The sequence below is a fragment of the Scomber japonicus genome, chromosome 10, assembly GCF_027409825.1.
Source record: "Scomber japonicus isolate fScoJap1 chromosome 10, fScoJap1.pri, whole genome shotgun sequence".
Lineage (NCBI taxonomy): Eukaryota > Metazoa > Chordata > Actinopteri > Scombriformes > Scombridae > Scomber > Scomber japonicus.
Window position 1 is genome coordinate 12,289,527 of NC_070587.1, and position 22,232 is coordinate 12,311,758.

Genomic DNA, 22,232 nt, shown 5'->3' on the forward strand with positions numbered 1-22,232 from the left:
ACACAGAGCTGGAGCGTTGGAGAGATATGGCTGCGGACCTGTTGATATCACAGCAATGACTTATGCACTTCCAGAGTGGATTACACAGTGGATTCTAACACTTGGAGTTGATGACACATTTATTCCTTGAAGATCAGGATTTTGTCTGGTGCCTAAATGTTGTCACTGGGCAAAATGCACTCCAGAGCCAAGTCCCGGAGTTGTGACAACTACCTGAGTATTAAGGTACAAGCTTGAAATATGCTTTGCCTCCATTATAGTTTGAATGTGACTCTTTGAGAGTTGCTGTCTTTATAATTTAGCTTTGTGTGTTTGTTTTAACTGGAACCTTTTTCCTTTTTCTTCTGTTTTGGGTGTTTCTGAGGAACCTTCAGTAACTGTTTTTAGGAGTCGTAGAGTATTGGGCACATTCACAGGAGATGTATATTTTCAATGTCAGCGCTTAAAGACAACTGATATTTTGACGTCTTTTTCTATTGCCAAAACAAAACATAGTCGGTTGCTTTTTGTATATGCAAAAAAATGAAGGAGTTCAGTGTATCTGCTGATCTAGCATTGTATTATTGATTGGTATATATTCCTTAATTTTAATTCAGTTTCCAACATTTGTTGTTTGACTTTTTATTCACTCGGAGAACAGAAAGTGTCACAATGTGTAAATATTTTTTGCATTTTTTTCCCTTTTTACTATCAGATACTTGCCTGTAGGACTCTGTGTTCAATTTGAAGGGCACTTGGTGTTTAATTCTTCACTGACTGACCCTCAACATGTTAATCTGCTGAATGTACAATTACAACTGAATGCAGTGAAGCTTCACAGCAATCAAAGACAAATGAGGTGTGCAGTCTTGATAGGTAGGCTAACTGATTTGGAGAACTCATAAATAGCATATATATAAATACTGTTAGGTGTTTGGTTACAAGCCTAGCTTGAACTAATCAGTGATGGTGCATCTGTGTCTACCCAAACAATAAAAACTAGATTTTGAATGCACACTCTTTATCAGTGCTGGGGTCAGTGAAGTACACAACTTTGTATCCTTTCTGATAAGTGAAGTTCCTTTATCAACTCTCCACTTGTTTTGGTATGCACCCTTTCTATATTTACCCTGCAGAGGTATCAGCAGACTTTTGTTCATCTCCTTTGTCTCGGCTGTCACCTCTCATCACTGGTCTGATTGGCTGAAGGACCTCCATTCACTTTTGTTTGCTTCTTGTTAAGCTAATATGCAAAGATATATTCAAATAGAATCAATTCTCTGTGTGTTACTGTGTGTTGAATACAGTACAACAACAATATATAGGGCCAGCAAAGTCTGTCAGGGCAGCTCAGGAGCAGTATCCTGTCAATGTTGTTTACATCCTGTAGGACAAAGTGATTAGTCGACTACTGGCTACATGAATCAAGTCTTTCTGATAACCAGTGTGGGAATCTGTAAAAAAAACAAAAACCCCCCCCACCAATTTCCATATTAGGGTACAGTAAAGTTTTTTTGTTTTTTATGTCCCAGCTTGAAAAAATATGTTGCACATGAACTAAACAACATAGCCTGACGATTAGCAGCAATATTTCTTTTAGTTGATACATCCTTGTCAAGTCATAGGAATGTAAATGCAAATAAACCAATCATTACAAATAGTAACCTTTGCTGTACACGAGTGGATGGCCATTATTGTTGATCTTGCTGTGTGTGTCACACAATCAGTGTGACCTCTAAGGTTAAAGTTTATCTGCTGAGATAACCTTCAGTAAAGTTTCTTTTTACAGTGTAAATACAATATTGTACTGCAGTCCACGAGATGGAGTTTGTGTTCAGTATATTTGTAATGTGTGCGATTTGAAGTACAGTTTAAGTCAAGTGACAAGATGCAGTGTTTTTGAGTAGGTAGAGGTGTTTTAATCAAGACTTTTTTGAATGCATGTAGTGTTATATTCCTTTTTAGCCATAAAACAAACGTTTGACTGATTTTTCTTTTGCATTTTCTCTCAGCCCTTCTCCTCTCATCGCCTCTTCTCCTCTCATGAGATAGGATTTCTGTTGGTTCAGATCAAAAGCTGAATCAAACCGCAGGTTCAGTGGTGAGGTCTCACTAGGTTCTTTTGTTGGCGTCCTGGCACCTGGTAGTGGGGCAGGTCTGAGCAACCTGTGGCCTTTGTCAGCCTGCTGCCTTTGAGGCTGTTAACAGGTTGGTTAGTGAGCAGCCTGTATGGGGGCTCCAGGGCTCTCCTGTTACACTCCCCTGGTGGCTTCATGCTCCACTGGAGGCCTGGTAGGCAGCGCCTTTTGTGTCCCTGACCCACTAAATGTGTCAGTGGCCACCTCTCATTCACTCTCTCTGTCTCTGTGTGTCTTTCTTTCTCTGTGATGCACCCTTTTTTCCACTTGTCTTTCTGACCCTCTTTTGTTTTCTTTTTTCCACTTAACTTTCTAACATGTTTTATAAATTGCTGTACTTTTGGAATTACCAGCTAATAAAACATTTGCCCATAGTATACTTGATGTCACAGAAAAAGTTTACTTGAAGAAGATTGTCCTCTACTCAAACACAGTCATACCTGAATATCAAAGAGAATATTAGTTTTCTTGTTTCATAAAGAGACAAAATCCCTGTCTTTTAGCCGTCTTTTAGCCTCACTCACTTGTTGTGTGCACCTCTTAAACAGCTGGTTTACTGACAGCTCAGACAAGTGTCCCACCTGGAGCTTGAAGCCATTAATTACCACCATAGTCCTCCATCACACAGGCAGTCTGCTTGCAAAGACATGGCATCAGAGAGGGTGGGACTTCCCAATCTGCTTCTGTCCTGGCTGAGGGTCTGAGGCTAGACATACACAACACATACACACTGCATTCCTCTGTGCCTCAGAGCGGATGGGAAGCTCAGCTCTGGTGGCTAAGCTTAGTTGTTCTGCTGAGACATGCAGATATGTCTCCCACAATCCAGGTGACACTTTTTGAAAAGCTTCAAATGCTTTCTGACAGTTTAAGATAGTTGCTACAGAGTGGTGAATATATGTCAACTTCTCTAAATGTAAACATTGTGTCATGCTGCCATTGTGTTCATATTGTCAGATTGCCTGTGCAGCAGATTGAATAGCATGTGATTCATCATTCAGCCCAAGTCTCTTCCACACTGAGTAATTGTTCCTAAAAAACACCACTTCTGTCACTACCACTGTTTTTTCTGCCTTGGGAACCTGAAGAGAAACTTGCTGGTCTGTCCTAACTATGTAGTGAGGGCTTTCCTCCCATTGTTAGCTTTCCTCCAATAAAACACCATGTTATTCTTCTCCTCCTGGGAGCAACAGTGACTAATGCCCAGAGACATTTTTGTCTCACTAACAGCAGGCTGACTGCTAATGGAAGTGGGCGTTTTGTTTCAGGGCACCAACACTGTACAGCACATACCACTTAGAGAGGTGGAGTTCACAATGAGTGCCTTGTAGTAGAGTCGTGGCATGTGTACCAATGCACTGAACTGTACTCACTCTCCTCTAATTGATGGTGCTGAGCTGCTTAGATCAACAGGACAGATCCTACAAAGGGTGAAACATGGGCTGTCTGACAGGCGAAATTCACTGGAGCACAGGCAATGCCTTGATTTCCAGCCGTCCTTTTTTACAAGCTTTTATTGTAATGCAAATGTAGCATGGACACTTAAGTGACAGTGAAATAGTTGTGAGGAGCTGGATCCTTTACACGGTGCACAGTTATCATAGTGTGGGATTTTTCCTGGCATCGCTATCTATTTGTATGGTTATCATTGGAGGCAGATGTCTCTATTCCACTGTTGTGTTCCTTTCGGTAAGGACAGATAGCAGAGGGATGTTTAGCCTTGGCTGCGACCGCTGAGAGGAGGTCATAGCCTGAGCTGTGAACATGACAACTACTTCAGGTCAAGCTCATCCAGGACTGCCTGTAATCCCAAATGTCCTGTCTCATTCCTGTTGTAACTTACATGTCGGACATGTCATCTGTTCTGCTTGGGGACAAGTGTGGCGGTGTAGGTCACATAGGGGTCAGATAATAGTCAGTGATGCCACAGTTGTTATTAAAGGGTAGGGTTCCACCGTTCATGTCCCGCAACTGGAGTCCAGTCTGGACTTTCCAGTTCTGGTGTTTGTGTCCGCTCACAGTGACGTCATTCCCTCCAGGTGTTTCCCCTTGCTCTGATGGAAAGACCATCATGGCTGACATTTCCTGTCATGTTCAAACTTCCTGACTGTGTGGCTAAGTTGGATTGCGCTCAGCCAGTAAATAAATGTTTCTATATAGTTGGGCAGCATTTATTTTGTATATTTTGGAATCTGTCTAGACAGAAATCTGAAGAGGATTTTTCAACCTTCAACTTTGGAATTTGTTTTTTCTCTTTTTTTTGTGAAATACTGGAGACTTTCACTACAAATGAGATAAAGGGAAAATCACTCTTGCATGTTCACCTGTAACCTGTGATGAGGGGTCACAAGTACACATTGCTTGGTTTTAAGGGGTTACTGGTCAAATAAGAGTTGAAGTACTATATTATGTTTTGCTGTATCATGGGGTATGCTTGGAGGGATGGCCTTTGATGCGGCACTGAGCAGTCTTTTAAACTAAATGTACCGCACATAGCACAACTTAATTCACATCTCTATTCCTCAGGACGCTGAGTCTTTGGACAACTGCATCCAGAGCACCTTGTCGGCCCTGTACCGCCCCTTCAGTGCCACTGCTGCCACCGTCCTGTGGCAGCTTTTCAGTGTGGTGGAGAGGCAGTACCGCGGAGACGGCCTTCGCTGCCTTATTGACTTCCTGCTTCCTGCCAAGAGGATCCTGCAAATCATCCAACAAGAAACCTGTGTAAGTGGCAGACATGGCACCTGAGGTTAAAATCAAGGAGTCCAAGAATGCTTTCTGTGATTTGTTTCAGAATTCCTTTCAAGAGATTTATAAACTTAGTGATTTCCTGCAATGCTGCACTCATCTCTTTTTTTGGCCTCTATTTGTACATAAAAAGAGAAAATGGGCAGTGAGGACATAACATGGGGAAAATGCCTCCTTATTTGTTTTCCCAAGCATGTCAAACACAGAATAATACACATCTTGAAAGATAAGCGACTGAAGAGATAAGACAAAGTGTTTGTGACAAAAGAATGAGAGGACTGTGCTGCTGAGTGTGAATATCTCAGCTGTGTGGGAAGGGGCACATCAGACTGATAGAGAGTTGATTATTGTTTGGAAAACAAGCTGAAAACCAGCCATCCTCTGAATAGAGAATCTATGGTCTGTTTGAGAGGCTGCCATAGACTCTTGTGTCCAAAGTGAAACTCAATATTATCCCTCACAAGCTTTGATTGCTGTTGTTTGGGGCTCTATGACCAAAGCGCTGAAACGTTATTCCCCTGTATTCATCTCTCTGGTGATTACACTGTGACGATAGCCACAGAGCAATAGTTTCACTTAAGCCTAGCCCCTGAGAACAGCCCACTGTGTATGGAAGTCTTTGTATTGCAGGCAATATGAGAGGTTTCAGGGGAAGATCACATCCTCAGTCCTTGCCTTCACATTCAGAAAAAAATGAAAAAAGCTTACCCTTGAGCACCATGTCTTTGCTGTCAGGATCTATTTTTTATTCTGCTACAGTGAGGGTTTGTGTTGCGGTTGCCACGAAACCAGGCCTGATCAGACAGGTTTTTAACTTCAGTCAAATGATCACTGTCAGTGATTCATTCTGTGTGTCCCATGAAAACATGTTGCCTCTCCATTTACGTTAAACATGTGTGAGTTGAAATGATGCAAGTCGTTCCACAGCTGAACCACGACACACAGCTGATAATCATGTCTCATGGGATTGGCATTGACTAACTTCTTTGTTTTCTCCTAGGTAAAGTTCAGAGGTTTGCTGCTCTATCATGAAGGGTGGCCTCTCTGCATCCACGAGAAAGTTGTCCTTCAGCTCGCTCCTTTACACAAAGTGCGACTAAAGCAAGGAGACTTCTACTTGCAAGTAGTTCCTTTAGGCCGCAAGACTGCCAAGCTTGTGATAAAATGCCTGTCGGGGAGCGGGCAGGCCATTGCAGAAATCCCCATCGCAGAGAGCATGTATGGCAGCGTCTTCACAGCTGAGTTCTTGCAGAATGTAACACGTGACCGAAACCTGCATCCATTACAGAACTGTCTGCTCACGACTGGTACGGCTGTGTACAGGACGCCGTGGAAGAACGTGGTCAACCCTCTGTTTGTCAGCAGCACGGCAGACGCCATCATGCAAGCACGCTGCAGCAGAGGTGGCTTCCGCGGCCATCTCAGCACATGCAGCACCAGTGGATCTACTGGTACCCTTGACAGCCACCGCAGCTCCAGAGAGTCACTGCACTCTCAGGGAGCTGACTCCATCTTCTCTGAGCCCACCTCACCAAACAGAAACCACAGGAACCCCAGCAGTGACAGCCATAGCACCAGTACAGCAGACACTACTACACCCATCATTAAAATTGAAAGACCCGTTGAAGAGTGTGGGGTAGAACAGGGAAGTGAGGACAGTGGTGGGAGAGAAAGAGGATCCAAGATGCTCTCTTTTAGTACAGACCTCAGTAACCCAAGCCCTCGCCGACGTCTCCCAAGGGACTCTGTGGCCTTTGAGAGCAGGAGACTTTTCAGGAAATCCTACATGGAGGCCCTGCAGAACCCCATGAGTCTTGGGTCCAGCTCTGAGTCCATCCTGGAGGAAAGTCCAGAGCACAGTGCTGGCCTGAGAGAGAGTACAGTGACACCAGGCAGCAGTCCCGACACCCGGACCTCCTCCAGAGAACACTTAGCTCGCAGGTTTGGCAGCCGGGGCTGGCTCAGTGGTGATGACTCCAGGCCCAGCACACCTTTGCTCTACCTTCAGAGAGGGTTGCGGAGCGCGGAGAGACGGGCAGAACGACGTTCCAAATCACTGGAGAGGACTAACAAGGCAGGCCAGGTTAAAGGCCACCGGGAACGTTCCTCTTCTGGAGGCTCAGCTAGTATCTCCCCCAAAAAACTGATGAATGGCTATACACTTCGCTTTGGAAAGCTGGATTTGGAGGCAGCTTTTCCTGGTTCAGAGAGGAGAAGCAGTAAAGACGAGTCAGGTATGTGACACTGTAACTGCTGTTCAGCTTCATGCAGGCACATTAAGTAATATAAGGGGCAAATACCTCAATTTGCTTTACCCGGAGTTGAAAAAACATTGAAAAGGTGCTTTTTATGAAGTTCTGATGTGCAGTTTTGAGATGTATGTACAATACACCCCTACTCCACTATATTTTAGAGGTAAATACATAACTTTTGAATCCCCTACATATATTTTATACACAGTATTATTTGTCTACATATGAAACATATGACTTTTATATTAACAATAGTGTATTGTATACAGTATAGTAGATAATATCAGGTCCACCTCAACCAGCTAAGAAATGTAATGCTGCTCACAATATTATAACCACTTGAAAGAATGTTGTAAGTACATTTTGCTAATAATACCGAAGTAAAATGGTGAATGCTAAACTATTGAAAGTATCACAATGTCTGGCAATATTCATAAGATTTTATTTGTAGAGAAAACTTAAATTATTTGGTCCTACTGATAAGTGTTGTCTTTGTAGTTTCAGTATTATTACAACTATGCCTTTGTCGTGAATCATATTGACTGTCCATGAGTCATCATGTCATATGTATCAAAAAACACAACCTGTGGGTGTGAAAACCAAGTTTCATTAGATAATGGTGGTCTCTCAATGTAATCATACCCTGCAGCAAGACTTGCTACAACAGTTCATCAGGTGGATGCAAATGGAGTCTAAGCAGAGACAGCTCATAACTGAAGCATTAATGCTGTCATTGATGACAGATAGCTTTTCAAAGCTCACACATGTGTTCTTTGGCACGTTCAGAGGACAGGTACTGCCCTACCCTGGAAACATAACAGAGTTGTTTTTTTTACCATTGTCAGTTTGTTTTGTTTTATGTTGGTTCATACAGAGCAGCTCAGGAAAGCAATGATGTGAGAGTATCATCTAGGGGATCACGCTGTTTTTAGAAAACGGAGCTTCTTCCGTGAATTGAAATGTGAGTTGAAAACTGACCAAGTTTATTTAAATCTTTGCACTGCAGCCTTGGACCATGCCAGGCCCTAGCTAAGGCTTTGTGTGCTCATTTTTTAAATAAAAGTGATCATATATGTGTTCACTTTAATGTATTAAAAGGTTACTCCACCATCCACTCAGCAAAACGACACTAGTCCACATCACGTTCCTGAGATTACCTCAGAGGGGATTGTATTTCAGCTGTTGCAAAGCAGGTTTCCCACAACGACGTTTCAAAGGCAACAAAAGATCCTGTAAACCCTGTAAACCAACCAGAGGGACCCAAGCATCCCACAATGAGATGGCCCTACAGTGTTATTGGGGATGGGGGCTGCACTGATCCCAGATGGGTTGCCTCATTTACAAAAGTGTCCTTTGTGAACCAATCAGCCACTGGGGATCCACGAGGCAAAAAAAGGCTTTCAAACTGTGCCTGTGTCTTTGGAGAGTGCATTCACTCCAGAAACACGAGACCAAACTTGCACTGACTTCACACTGATCTGAAAAAACTACTCCAGAAATATTGAATTACTTCTGATATAATCCAGCAAACTATGCAATATTAAAACACACTCTCTATGATTGATCAGTAAGTCAACGCCCCAACAAGCAGTTCAGGTTTTGCCTCTTTGATGGCTTATATGTCACGCACACACAACAAAACAGACTTTCACACAGGACAAAACACAGGAGGCTTTACTCGACGTTTGTCACTTCCTCTGAAAACAAAGCAATTTAGGAAACGTGCAGCAAACACAAGCCTGGCCACACAGTCGCACAGGAAACGCACCGACTGTTTGAAGACAATAGAGGCTGAGCTGGGAGGGTTTACTGTCACAGAACACAGCAGGACAATACAAGAGGCCTCAAACTGTTTAAAAACACAACACACAACAGGTGTTCATCAGAAACAGATCCACAATCATGCATCCATCAGTAGAGTTGATTGAACACGGGCCTATCTCAGTTTTATGTTTTTATCTTATTGATTCTTGAACATTTTTAAATATGAAAGACTTGAGATAGTGTCATTCTTTTTTTTAGCCATGCTATTGAAAAGCTCTAGAGATGTGGCAATGTCAGTCATGTCGTGGTCCTCAGAGGATGATTCTTACTGACATTGGAGATCCTATGACTTTTCCTCAGGCACCACCAGGCCAATGAAGTACCTTGGACTTCCCTTTCTAGCGTATCCCAGACCTTCAGGCCATGTTGCATTTTGGTCATACTTGTGGAAAAAGGAAAATGTCTCTTTACTGTCTGTGATATCAATGGTGTAGGAAGGGGGATGAATGAGAGCTTGCTGCATGGGTGTTGTCTTGGAAAAATAAACCCAACAAGAAGCCACAACTCAGGTGTGTGGATAGAGATCTGGCCTGACCAACTGCTGTACTCAGGGCCATTGATGGTGCTGTCTTCAAGTTCAGCCCCTGAAGAAAGGAAAACAGAGGTTCAGTTTTAATTTTAGAGATGAGCACTCAAATTCCCCAGAGCTGCATACATTGCTGTCCATTTTATTCTGGTTATTGACATACTACCTGAGCCAAGCCCCACTGAAGTATCCAGTGAATTAAATAAGGATTTGAATGCAGTTTTGCTGCCTCCGGAGCTGGATCAGGTCTGTAAACTGGTGTACCACTTGGGAATGTCAGGAGCAGCATTCCTATAAACAGAGCCTTTAGGGCTGTACTCCTGAAGTGGAGGAGGCAAAGATATAAGAGCTTGATAACGCCAGAGTTACCCGTGACTCAGGCTCAGTAAAAACACCTGGACTCCATGATGAGTCAGTGTGAACTCACTACTACCACATACCACTAATAAACAGGTGTTATGATCAGGTATTAAGTACTGAGGTGAAAGGAAGCTTCTATTTTCTAAGGATTGCGCTATGCTCTTGTGTAACAGTTGCTCCATAAATATCATTTAGCCACTAATTCAGATTTGTGCTTACTATTTATAATAATCTCTACAGGTCAACATGATGACAGCATCGGCAGTGAGAACAGGCGGCACAGATACGGGGGAGAAGACTCACACAGTCCTAAAGCTGCCAATGGTGCAGCTATCAGGCTGTCCACAACATCAAGCTCTTCCCATTACACCTCATCCCTCCCCAAACTGATGTCAGAGGTCAATCAAGAGCTGCTTACATCAGGGGCTGTGATCTTGCCAGGTAGGGATGAGTGATTTGGACATATTTACACAAGTAATTCTTGTGCTTAACCCTGACATGGAAAGTAGAAACAAGCTTTTTTGCTTTTTCTCCCACAGCTGGGAAATAGCAATAGGTCTTAAGAGAAGAAAAAATCCCATTATCTTCCACTCAGATCATGTTCTTCCTAGTGATGGTTGTTAGCAGTATTCCCAATTGTTCCTCATCACACTTGGAGGATAACGTTCTCATGATAACACTGTAAAGCTTAAAATGGTGTCATTCTTGGTGGAGAAAGCAATAGTGTACATGCATGTACAAGCGTTGACCCCCTCCTGGCCCTCTCTCTTCCAGGAAACAGAGATCGCAGTGGGAGATCAGTGTTGCAGGTGTGCACGAGAGCTCAGGTGTGGGCAGGTGAGAGTTGCACGGTCAATGATCTCACCTGTTTACTGAGCTACTACCGCTCAACACTGCGGTAAGTTGCACCCAGAGTTTATTTTTCTGTGTTATGTAAAATCATAACACAGAAAGCAATACGGTGTACTATATGTATTCATTTGTGTTTTCTATTAATGCCTTTCACATATAATTGGTTTTTAAAACCAACCTTCTATAGACAGATTTTCCTCATTTATCACTACCAGTCTCTTTGCTGTCAAAATCTGCTATTACATGCATCAGTCTTTAACAGAAAGTACACTGACTCTAATACTTTTGTTTTAGGAAAGAAAGGCTTGATCAAGGTCTAACTGTTGTAATAGACAACAGGAGGCAGCAGCCTGTTCCAGCTCTGTTGTCATCTCTGTCTGAATTGCAGGTGAGCCCACAGTGGAAAATATGTAATTATCTTCCAACACGCCCAAAGAGTTTTCAGGCCTGCTTAGTCTCTGTTCTCTGTGCTGTAAAGCCACATCTCTCTAAAGTTTTTACAGTATGTTGCATTCCTCACTCATTTTCTATTGTTCTACCTCTCAGTCTCTGACACAGTTTGGGTTTTTCTAAAAAGACGGGCACCTTAAGTTTGAAGTGACTGCATTTTCAAGACATTTTTCTGAGAGAGGCTGGCCTCAGGGCTCTTGTGGTGAAGCCTGTGCTTACTTGTCTGTTTTTAACCACACGCTGGGTGCTTGTTGGCTGCAGCTGACTTGCAAGAGCCATATCATCATGTTATGATGATGAGTTGCTTACTGATGTAAGGATGATAATTCTGTAAACCACAACACATACATTACAAGTCACGTTAAATACCTATTCCACATTGTTTAGCTGTTCATGTAAAAAATATGTGTTGAAATTGTCATTTCCTCATTTTAATGGAGTATAAAAATGACTGATTGTGTGTGTTTTCAGGCATTAGTACCAAATGCACTTTACTCCGTTCTCTTCCTGGTGGACAAAGAGGCAGCAGCCAAGCCTGAGAGAGACCTCAATGTACAAGTAGGTTAAGACTCTTATTATCAGGTTGATAAGCAGTGTTTCAAATACAAAGTGTTGATTCTATGCTTTGAATGTTAGACCTGAGTATATTTGACTAAGGATTTTCATGTAATCATGTCTGATAAGCATATGTGTTACTAGATTGAGATTTGATACATTTATCGTTAACCCCATTGCCGCAGGCTATGATGATGACACAGATTGGAGGCAAGCAGGAATTGGCCTGTGGGGAATAAATGTCAGCATAGCTTTAAAGCGAGACAGGAGAAACACTCTGACTGAGACCTGAGAATGTTTATTTACTTTTTGTGTTGTTTTTCCTGCCGTAGACTGAGACGCTGTCATCTCTGAAGGCCCTGCTGAAACACATCGACCAAACCCAGCTCACACGAGACCTGGAGGGCACCTTCCATTACAACCACAAGCACTGGATCCACTTCAGACAGGTGGGTGTGACAACATTCTAACATGTTTGTAAAGTTACATAAGACCTAGGGTGGTACATTTCAAAATACTTAGTTTTTATTTTTTTCACGGTTGGATGCTCTTTTATTTTCTAGTGAAAGAAAGAAAATTACACCAAATGCGTGTGGTCAAAGTTGCATAAGATATGGCTCCTTGTAAATGGGCTAATCAGATCTTTATGTTTCAAACACTTTGTTACTGCAGATGTTGAGAAGAGACCATTAATAAATACAGCATAATGACCCTTTAATGTACAACCTTCTTCTCCTTTTTCTCAGAAATGATTTGTATGTTTTCAGTGTACTGGTGATTTTTTGGCACTATTAATCATCTCCCGTCTCTTCCTTTGTATTTTTTTCTTTGTCTCTCACAGAAAATCGAACCATTTGCCAACAGTTGTAGCGCAGCCATCTCCTCCCTTCAGGAGTCTATCAGCACACTGAGCAACAGCGGCAACCTGAAGACCTCTAAGGTTAGGCCCACCCCCAACAGGCAGTCTGGTCCTCTGATTTATATGTCTCCACTGACACAGAATGCCCCTCTGCTGGCCTCTTTCATATAAACCGGTGTCAACTGTTTAGTTTGTTTCACAGTTAACTTCCATAATCCTTGTGCTTTGAGGTCAATATCCTCACCCAGGTTTTTGGTTTTAGGTGAAACTCAAAAGAAGACTACACTGACTGGTTAAGTTCACTTTAAAAGTATATAACCTTCATTTTAATGCCTCTTTCCACATTTCATTCAGGAGGTGTCTGAGATGATGGAGCAGCAGAAGCATCTCATGAAGTGTGTACTAGATGACACCCGTCTGAACAGACTGCGTCTAGAGGGAGGCACGGTCCTTGCTCGCATCAGGAAGGAAGAGGCCTGTGAGAATGAGAACTACAGGTACAGCTGGAGGAGTGGCCTGTCAGGATGAGGAATACTGGCAGAGATGGAAAAATATGTTTCTAATAATCTGTTTTGTTTATTCAGGGATGCTGTCGACATGTTGAATGCACTGTATAACCAAGTAGATGAAGAGGTCCATAAGCTTGTGATCCTATCCAATAAGTCTCAAAAACAGTTGGAGAGCCTGCTGGAGGTGCGAAGGTTTGAGGAGCAAACACAACAGGCGAGTTCAAATTATTTCATTCTTGACCTGGTAGACTGAGTATGCAGATCTACCTTGCCCTCTCTATATAATACAATCTTTAGTCCAATAAAAGTATTTTCTCTGTTCAGATCAAACTGTGGTTCAGTGTTGAGGGGGAGAAGCATCTTGCTCCTCTGGAATCGCTTACGTTGTCCGCAGCCAAGATAAAGGAGATGAGAAAGAGCTTGGACCAGTTCCTGGAGGAGTCAGTGGTAAATGCTAACTGAGTAGATAATAACACTTAATCATTCCAATATCAGCTTTTTTTCAAAAGACAGTCAGTGCTAAATTGATTAGTCTTGCCCTTCTCTTACACCAGCACCAGCAGAGGCATGGCCTGCAGCTAGTGAAAGAGTCTCCAGAGTCTCTTCCAGGATCTGTTTTCCTCGACTTTAAGCAGCATCTGGGCTCCACCCTAAGCAGAGTGGAGCAGAGGAAGACTCAGCTAGAAATCCTAACCAACCTGTATGAGTTTTATGATTCTGTAAGTATTGAAGTTTGTATTCTGTTAAAAGTGAGTTTACATTTTCTTTAAGCAATTTAATCCAGATGGTTTACACAGTTTCAAAGAAGACACATTCTAAACCTTTAAGAATATAGGAGGCATATCCTAAAATATGGATTATAATGCTGAAGTACTTCAACACTCTTTCACATCTGTAGGCAAATCAGTGGATGGAGCACTGCCAGGACTTCTTCTGTCAGCTGAGCCTGGACAGTTCAGGTGCTGGATTTTCACCTGCTGTGGTGCAGATCCTGCAGGATTACTGCTCCGAGGCATCCAAGTTTTCCATGGACAACTTCAGTACTCTGAATGACATGGTGCTCTCCCTGGAGACACCTCAGCAGCTGCAGCAATGGAACAGTGTGTGGCACAAATGTCAGCAGACCAAGCAGCAGCTGGAAGAGACTTTGGCCACAGCCATGACAGCGACCTCAAACTCCACAGCTGTTGAGACAGCAGCTTGTTTAAAAACTGTGGAAAGCCAGATTGCTACACCAGAACAGCATGCAGCTAATGGATGTGTGCTCTTACCTGAAGTTCCTGCATACTCCAGCAAGGCCGTTACACCGCTGACTTTTGAGGACACTAAGCCTCATTCTGCTGGACCTTTCTCTAAGAGCCCCTCCAATTCAATCTCTTCCTCCTCACACTTTCCTTTCCCCCCCGATAGCAAACTGAGGCAGAGCCCATCCATGTTTGAGGACACAGACAGCGACTGCACCATAGACTCCACCATCTCCTGCCACTCTGAGCCTACCTACTCTGGCGCAGCCCGCCTCCGCAAGCAGCCGATGAAGAAGATCATGAAGAAGACCATGAGCTACGAGTTGACCCCAAGGGACAGTGTCCACTCAGATGCCAGCCACATTCATGGCTATACAGGCGTGTACATCAAGGGTCTGGAGGTGGCCAATAATGTGTCTGCAGAGAAGAAGCTGCAGAGACCTGATTTGACGAGCCCTGCATTAGGACGCAGCCGCAGCATGTCAACACCCTCCAGGGTCCATAACAGACACAGTGAAGGAGATGGCAAGAAACGGAGCAGGTGAGGAAGTTCAGTATATTCTAAATATTAATTATGATATCACTGTAATTATAGGGCATTGACAAAATATGAAATTATGGTTATAGTCAAAGTTCTTTGGTCTGGTGTTTCTGTTATTTATTTAAATCTACCTGGCATTCTAATGTGTCAAAGTTATAGTTGCATTAGTCATGGACATAATTAAAATTATATCAATATTGTGATAATATTAAACAGTAAAATGTGAAAATTGTGAAAAATGGCCATCACGATACATAAAGAAAATACATATTTAAGAAGAGTGTCCATTTTCAATTGATAAATTATTTGAACAATTAATTAATCATTAAAACCTTAGTTGCTTTTTTCATCAGTTAGGTAAAGTTGTCCAGTATCATATTAATCATTACCACATTACAATAAACCGTGCACTGTTTATAATAATGTTTTCTAAAATGTCATTATGTATACCTAATCATGTCTTTCTGTTCCCCAGTAAAACGCAGCACATTATGGATGAGATGATTTCCACAGAGAGGGAGTACGTTCGCTCTCTCAGCTACATCATTGAGCACTATTTCCCTGAGATGGAGCGCCTGGACTTGCCACAGGATCTGCGGGGGAAGCGCGGTATAATTTTTGGCAACGTGGAGAAATTGCGGGACTTCCACAGCCAGTACTTCCTGAAAGAATTGGAGTCGTGCGCCCACTGCCCTTTGTCCATCAGTAGCTGTTTTCTCAGACATGTGAGTCCAGACACACAGTCTGCATGCCCTGAAGCTGCACGCTAACAACCTAAAAACAGTCTCCCATCAACAGTGACTGTAATGATGCATTGACCTAAATTCTCAAAACAACTTAGTGTGATGTTTCCAGTAGAGCGTGTTGGTTTCACTTTCTCACTGTTCCATTGCAGTTTGCATGTCCACTTACTTGTCAGCGCCATAATGAATATAATTAGTGGCAGAACCCATACAAATACAGTCTCTTGTGAGCTGAATCACTCACAGTGTTTTGTAATGCACGCTGAAATGTCTGCATGCTTTTTACTGTCGTCAGTGTTGTAACTTGCTAATCTTGTGTGCAGGAGGATCAGTTTGGAATGTATGCTCTGTACAGCAAGAATAAGCCGCAGTCCGACGCTCTGCTCAGCAGCCATGGGAACGAATTCTTTAAGGTGCGTCTGGAAACTTAGGCCTTGGTTACATTCCTCACAGAGTGACAGCTCCCAGGGTCAACAGTTAATACATACACATACTGTGTCCAAAAAACAAGGAAGGGTGACACTTTGAATCCTTAAACAAATGAGTCACAAACAATACTACACACTGGAGACTGACCAATACATCAACTTGGTCGATCATCACAAATATGTGAAATGATATGACTTGTATGACAAAATAAGTTATGACAGTATAGAAACATCAATAATATATTTGAGCAACTGTGTTGCGATTGCATAGTTTGTCCACTAGAGAGCACTGAGAAATGTATTTCAATTTAAAAATGTAACACAATTTGAGATTATTGTTTTGTATGGCTGACATATAATTTTTCATCAGTATTTGCCTCAGATATCTTGGTTAGGCTCTAACACACACCTGAAAAACTTAAAACAGGTGCTCAACATTAATTAGCCAACAACATCTAAGTCGCATCATTCCCAGCTTATCATTCAACTGTAAACAATATACAAGAAAACAAAAGTACCTACTGTGTGATACCGCAGTATTAATCCTCACAGTATATGTGTCCAGAACAAACAGTTGGAGCTCGGGGACAAGATGGACCTGGCGTCTTACTTGCTGAAGCCAATCCAGAGGATGAGTAAATATGCCCTGCTGCTGAAAGACTTGATCAAGGAGTGCAGCCATTCCCAGGAGCAGGAACTGAGTGACCTGCGGACAGCTGAGGAGATGGTCAAGTTTCAGCTTCGCCATGGCAACGACCTGCTGGCGATGGATGCCATTCGGTGCTGTGATGTAAGTACATGGGCACAGAGCCATGTCCTGCCATAATTATTATTTTGAAAGTCAGCAAAACAGCCAAATACCACATACCGTTATTATAAGATAATGTGGCAAAACAGTCATTAAAATCATTAAACTATTTTTGAACTGGAGGTCATCATGTTATGTATACAGCAGAGTGAGGTCAGCTTCCCCCCAGGAATTGTATTGTTCTCTGTGACGCATGTTAACGCCTGTGTTTCCTCTCCAGGTTAACCTAAAAGAGCAGAGTCAACTCCACTGCCAGGATGAGTTCATAGTCTGGTGCGGACGGAGGAAATACCTCCGCCACGTCTTCTTGTTTGAAGACCTCATCCTCTTCAGCAAGACCAAAAAGATCGAAGGAGGATATGACATATACATCTACAAACAATCCTTTAAAGTAAGAATCTGCTGTTTGAGGATTGGCAGAATATGTGTGGAACAGTTTATAGGCAGTACTTGTATAAACACAGTAAATGTAATGTTTATTTTTATTTTCCTATTTAGACAGCAGAGATAGGTATGACTGAAAATGTTGGCGATAGCGGGCTGCGCTTTGAGATCTGGTTCCGTCGGAGGAAGTCACAGGACACGTTTATCCTCCAAGCCAGCTCCCCAGAGGTCAAGGCTGTGTGGACCGCCATCATAGGCAAGATCCTATGGAGGCAGGCACTCAGAAACAGAGGTGTGTTTCTTTGTCAGATTTTTTTAGTTTTACACAAATTATTCCTTTTACCTTTTCATAAGAATATTGATCTGAATTTCAAAGTGACATCCATATCCTTTGTTGTTCATTAAGAATGTCCATATTTGTGGATTATAGAGTTGCGCATGCAGGAGATGGTGTCCATGGGCATTGGAAGTAAACCTTTCATGGACATTAAGCCTAGTGATGCAGCCATCAGTGACAGAGCCATTGACTATATAATGAAGGGGTCAGGTGAGCTGCTCTTCTGCACTTTTATTTCAGGTTGTGCATGTGTTTTTTTCTTTTGATTTATTGACCCCATTGTCTTTGCTGAAATAACAAAAAAATGCTTTCAGATGTTTCATTTTCAAAGGTATTTTGAGGGATAGTTAAGTAAACGCTCGACATATAATTTAAGCCATACTGATTTCATTTCTGAAGAGTCTTTACAACCGCAGTGAACTATTTTAAATTCATGGTTTACCTAAGATGTTGTAAAAAAGATTCATGTCTTGCCTTCAACAACCACAGGAATGTTCATACAATTCAACTTTACTTTTCATCCCTCTCATACTATATTCTCACAGCTGACTCAGTTTGTCTCTACTAGCAGAGTCTAGGACGAGAGCATCCATCGCAGTGCCCTCATTTGAGCACGTTACCTCAATCAAGAGACCCCACTCCACCATCTCTAACAGCAGCACCTCCTCCTCCAGCAGCCAGTCATCCTCCTCCCTGCTGGGATCACTTAATCTCCACCTGTACTCCTCACCCTCTCACCCACTCACACATCCGTACCCGATGGCCAGTGTTCCCTCCTTTGGCCAGTGGCCCTACGACTGCATAGAAGAAGATGAGCTGGAGCAGGACACTTGCAGCCAGCCCTCTATGAGTGAGTTTAGTTTATTTTAAAAAATACCATTTTAGAAGTACCTTTTTTAGTGAAAGCACACTGTAGTTTAACTGTTTATTGTCTTATTGTCTGAAGTCACATTATCAGCATTTTTTTAAAGTTTTATTACTGAATGTATTTTCGAAAAGTCAATGTCACACAAGGCTAAATTAATTTTTGCTGCCGTAATCAGTGTCCTTTTGCAACAAAAACAACAATCTGACCTGTTCCTTTAAGAAATCTCCAAATTTTTCTGTGAAAATCTTTTAAAACAAAGAGCTTCACTCCTATGACAATCAATGGCTTTGTATTGAATCGAATCTGCTACTGTGTCTTTTTAGCTGCTGCCACTAGGAGTCAACAAAGAGTGAAGTCCTTGACAAATGTGGCAACTGCCCATACACTGACTGAATGTCTTTCAACACTTGCGTCAATAGGAAATAAATGGATTTCTATGTTACATGTGCTGTCAGTTGTATGATGTCTTACAGTATCCACTGTTAATTTGCTGTATGTTTTATGTTTTGGGACAGTAACTGAGAGCTCAGAGACATCCTCCCAGTGCACCTCCAGTGACAGTGTAACAGGCCTTAGTACCCCCACCATACCCCGGCACACCGACATCATCATTGACTCCTACAACAACAACAATGAGCACTCCTCCTTCCTATGCTCCTCCACACCTCCCTCCTCCATGGCGTCTGCTTCGATATTCCAGAAAGATGAAGAGCTCCAACCCCAAGGCACCAAGTTCATCACAGCAGTGAGTGTTTGATCTTCATCTTCATTTTCTGTAAATGGTATGATATTATGCTGTTGCTGACGTAGTTGTTTCATGAGTATTTTGAGAAACTTAGCTGCTGTGACACGCTTTTTATATTTTTGCCTCTATACCACACAAATGCAAATTGGTCAAGATAATAATGGAAAGATTGTGGTTTAAGATCTGAAGAAGACAAGTGATTGCTTTATTAAGCAACGTTTGTGCTGCATACAATCATATCAGTCTTTTAAGTGCTCCTGTTTTTTAGTAGTAGTTTTTGCATTTGCATTCATACACAAACAAAAGGAGTTAAAGTACAGAAATTAAAAAATGTTGACACAGCAAATGTTATCTTGTCATATAAAGGGGTTAAAGATGCATATCTCTCATCTGCTGAGGTCACAGACTAAATCAAAATGTTCACAGTTACTGTATAACGAACATGAATGTTTGCAGATGATTCACACGCTGGCAATTTCATTCTCAACTGCATACTTGTAATGGAGAAAACTACACGAGCTGATTAGACTGGCAAATTGTGACCAGCATAAAGGGGCTAATTATTGATACCATCTGGTATGTTATAAGATGGATTAAGCCTGTGGACTCTGAAGCCTTGAAGGCAAGTGTAAGAGAACAGTTGCAACTTCAGTTTCACTCACCACCCTTTTTGTTGTTCTGTTTTTGCCAGAGCAAGACCTCTCATATAGCAGTAGGCCTCTCTACAGTGGTCTGACTCAAAGCTGGGGTTTTTTAGCTCAGTAAGTAATCGGTGTCACCAGAGTGGACATCTGTGTTGTTCCCTTCACAGCCTCATTAACAACTGTGAGGAACTACTCGTGGCCTGAATACTAATCTGTGTGAACATGTGATTTGGTGCCTGTGTTGTATGCTGCATGGCAGTGTGTCCTGATGGGTGTAGAGGGCTCTCCTCCTGATGGGTGACTTGTTTTGTAAACTTCTGACTGTTCTCCTTCGTGTTTTCCTCTCAGCTTTCTTCTTGTGTCATTTTCCTCTGTGCATCCGTTTGACATAAGGGTGATAATTCTGAAAACACCACACAAACGCTATGTGTGAACACATGCATGCTGTGTTACAGCCTTTGTTTTTGGTGCTTTGGAATGCAAAGTAATTATATGTAGATGCTTGAGCTCTTTGTTTGGTCATATTCAGCCAACAGAGAAAAAATATCTGAATTTCAGAAAGATAACACATTGGGTGACTGGAGAAGTCCAGTGTTTTACTCTATTGTACAGGCGCAAATGGCAATAGAACACGTAAAATCACTGTTTTATTATTTTCCACCTGTAGATATATAAACAAATAATTAACCAATAAGGCCAACAGGAAGGAAGAAATAGAAAATATACAAAAAAAATGTTTCCTTTAAGGTACTAATCAAATAGAGTAAAAATTAATGTGTTTTGCTCCTTTTGATTACGTTTCAGGCAGATATAAATATTATTGTTCTTTTTTTAAAATTTCTAATTGCTAAATATACTTGTAAAATATTTTCCTCAGAACCTCACTAGATCAGAGTCAATTTAAGTTAAAACAACATTCTTTATTTATTCTTTAAGCTCCAGTCACGTTCAGTCTTTTCATTTGTAAATGTGACATTAATACAGCTATTCAGTATAAAGTTGTAGAAATCTTATGGACTTGAACCTTTAATTACATTTCAAGGATTCTGTTTATGCCCCTTTTTTTGACAAAAGCATCACATTTGCACAAAATACGTTATGAGCCTGATTTACTAAAGGTTTGCGCGTGTACAAACGTGTGCAAACTTGACATCACCCCGAAAAAAATGTGCCATCTACTAATGCAGCGCTGAGGATTGCATCTTTCAAATGTGCAAGATAATACAGGCTGCCCATTTGGTACGTTTGCCATAATTAATATGCAATATGTTGGTTTTTTGTGTGCAAATGTGCAAAATACAGGGAGGAGAAATGCAAATAAGTTATTTTGCACACACATTGTGATTTACCAAACCTGGAGGTAATTTTGGTGACCGTAACTGCGTCTGCCTTTTGAAGGGCAAGTATTAACTGGCGGTGCACTGTGCACAGATAACTGCTGTTACTGTGGTGAGGAGGAGACAGAGACACAATGAGAACTGATAACTGACTTTTTCAACCCATGTTAATATTTTTAGAGTGGAATATTTTTGGTTTTATTAACAGCATTGACTTTGTCACATATACTCTACCATATGGTGTTTTTTTTCTGTTAATATGTTTTTGTTATAACTAGGGGTGTGACGATACACTCAGCTCACGAGACGAGATGAGACACGGTATTGAGTTCACAAGATCGAGACGAGACGAGATTTTAACTAATTAACTAATTGAATCACAAATACCAAAAAGTAAATTATTAAGAGTAGAAAAAAATTCTAATATATATAAAGAATCCAATTATCAAAAATTATAATAAAAAACACAGAAATAGTAAGTAAAGTAAATTGCACAAATCCTAAATCACATAAATACACAAGTTGAACAACATATAAATAGTGTTATAATTTGGTAGTGTGACTCATTTTACTTTTGGCATCATTAGGCTTCCATATACGCGAGATTCCCTGCTCCTCCTACCTGAGGTCAATCTACCCCTGCTCCTCTCCTCATCTCATACTTCTGACTGAGATCTTCTCAGCAGGTAGAAGCTTCAACAAGGTTAATGATCCACACGTGACATTATAAAAAGAAGACATGACGTTCAAATGAGGGATAGAAAACCGATCGTCTTTTTTTTTTTTTTGGTGTGCCCCTTAATGCGACTCTTACCTTTCTTGCATTTCACACAGCACTTTGAAAAAACTTGAACAGCAGCAACTCCTTCTCCCTCCTATGTCCCACCCCAACAATCCCTTCCCCCGTCCGCGAACGCGCACTACAATAGTTTCTGATATAGTTTTCTTTTCCCCAGTAGGAACGGCTGGAGGTGGAGGCCGTGGCCCGCTTTTGTTGGTCATTGTCAGTCGCTACTGTCTGTTTACAGCTATCTCCGTGGATCCACAACAGACTCTCTTCCCGGTGGGGGTGCGCGTGCGATTACGTATTGCGGAAGGGGA

At 41.8% G+C, this 22,232-nt stretch overlaps 1 protein-coding gene across 1 annotated transcript in view; it reads left to right on the forward strand.

Moving 5' to 3' along the window:
* The window catches only part of zgc:158766 (uncharacterized protein LOC100009641 homolog), a 24,058-nt gene continuing 1,826 nt past the window's right edge, over positions 1-22,232 (forward strand). Inside the window, exons 1-22 of the mRNA XM_053326877.1 lie at positions 1-225; positions 4,644-4,841; positions 5,866-7,099; positions 10,068-10,268; positions 10,602-10,725; positions 10,974-11,067; positions 11,601-11,687; positions 12,017-12,133; positions 12,526-12,624; positions 12,898-13,040; positions 13,128-13,266; positions 13,377-13,499; positions 13,607-13,771; positions 13,951-14,837; positions 15,313-15,562; positions 15,904-15,993; positions 16,574-16,798; positions 17,037-17,207; positions 17,315-17,492; positions 17,631-17,747; positions 18,109-18,387; positions 18,921-19,150. Coding sequence (XP_053182852.1) covers positions 157-225; positions 4,644-4,841; positions 5,866-7,099; positions 10,068-10,268; positions 10,602-10,725; positions 10,974-11,067; positions 11,601-11,687; positions 12,017-12,133; positions 12,526-12,624; positions 12,898-13,040; positions 13,128-13,266; positions 13,377-13,499; positions 13,607-13,771; positions 13,951-14,837; positions 15,313-15,562; positions 15,904-15,993; positions 16,574-16,798; positions 17,037-17,207; positions 17,315-17,492; positions 17,631-17,747; positions 18,109-18,387; positions 18,921-19,150 — 5,220 coding nt within the window. The 5' untranslated portion in view covers positions 1-156. The remainder of the gene's footprint in view (positions 226-4,643; positions 4,842-5,865; positions 7,100-10,067; positions 10,269-10,601; positions 10,726-10,973; positions 11,068-11,600; positions 11,688-12,016; positions 12,134-12,525; positions 12,625-12,897; positions 13,041-13,127; positions 13,267-13,376; positions 13,500-13,606; positions 13,772-13,950; positions 14,838-15,312; positions 15,563-15,903; positions 15,994-16,573; positions 16,799-17,036; positions 17,208-17,314; positions 17,493-17,630; positions 17,748-18,108; positions 18,388-18,920; positions 19,151-22,232) is intronic.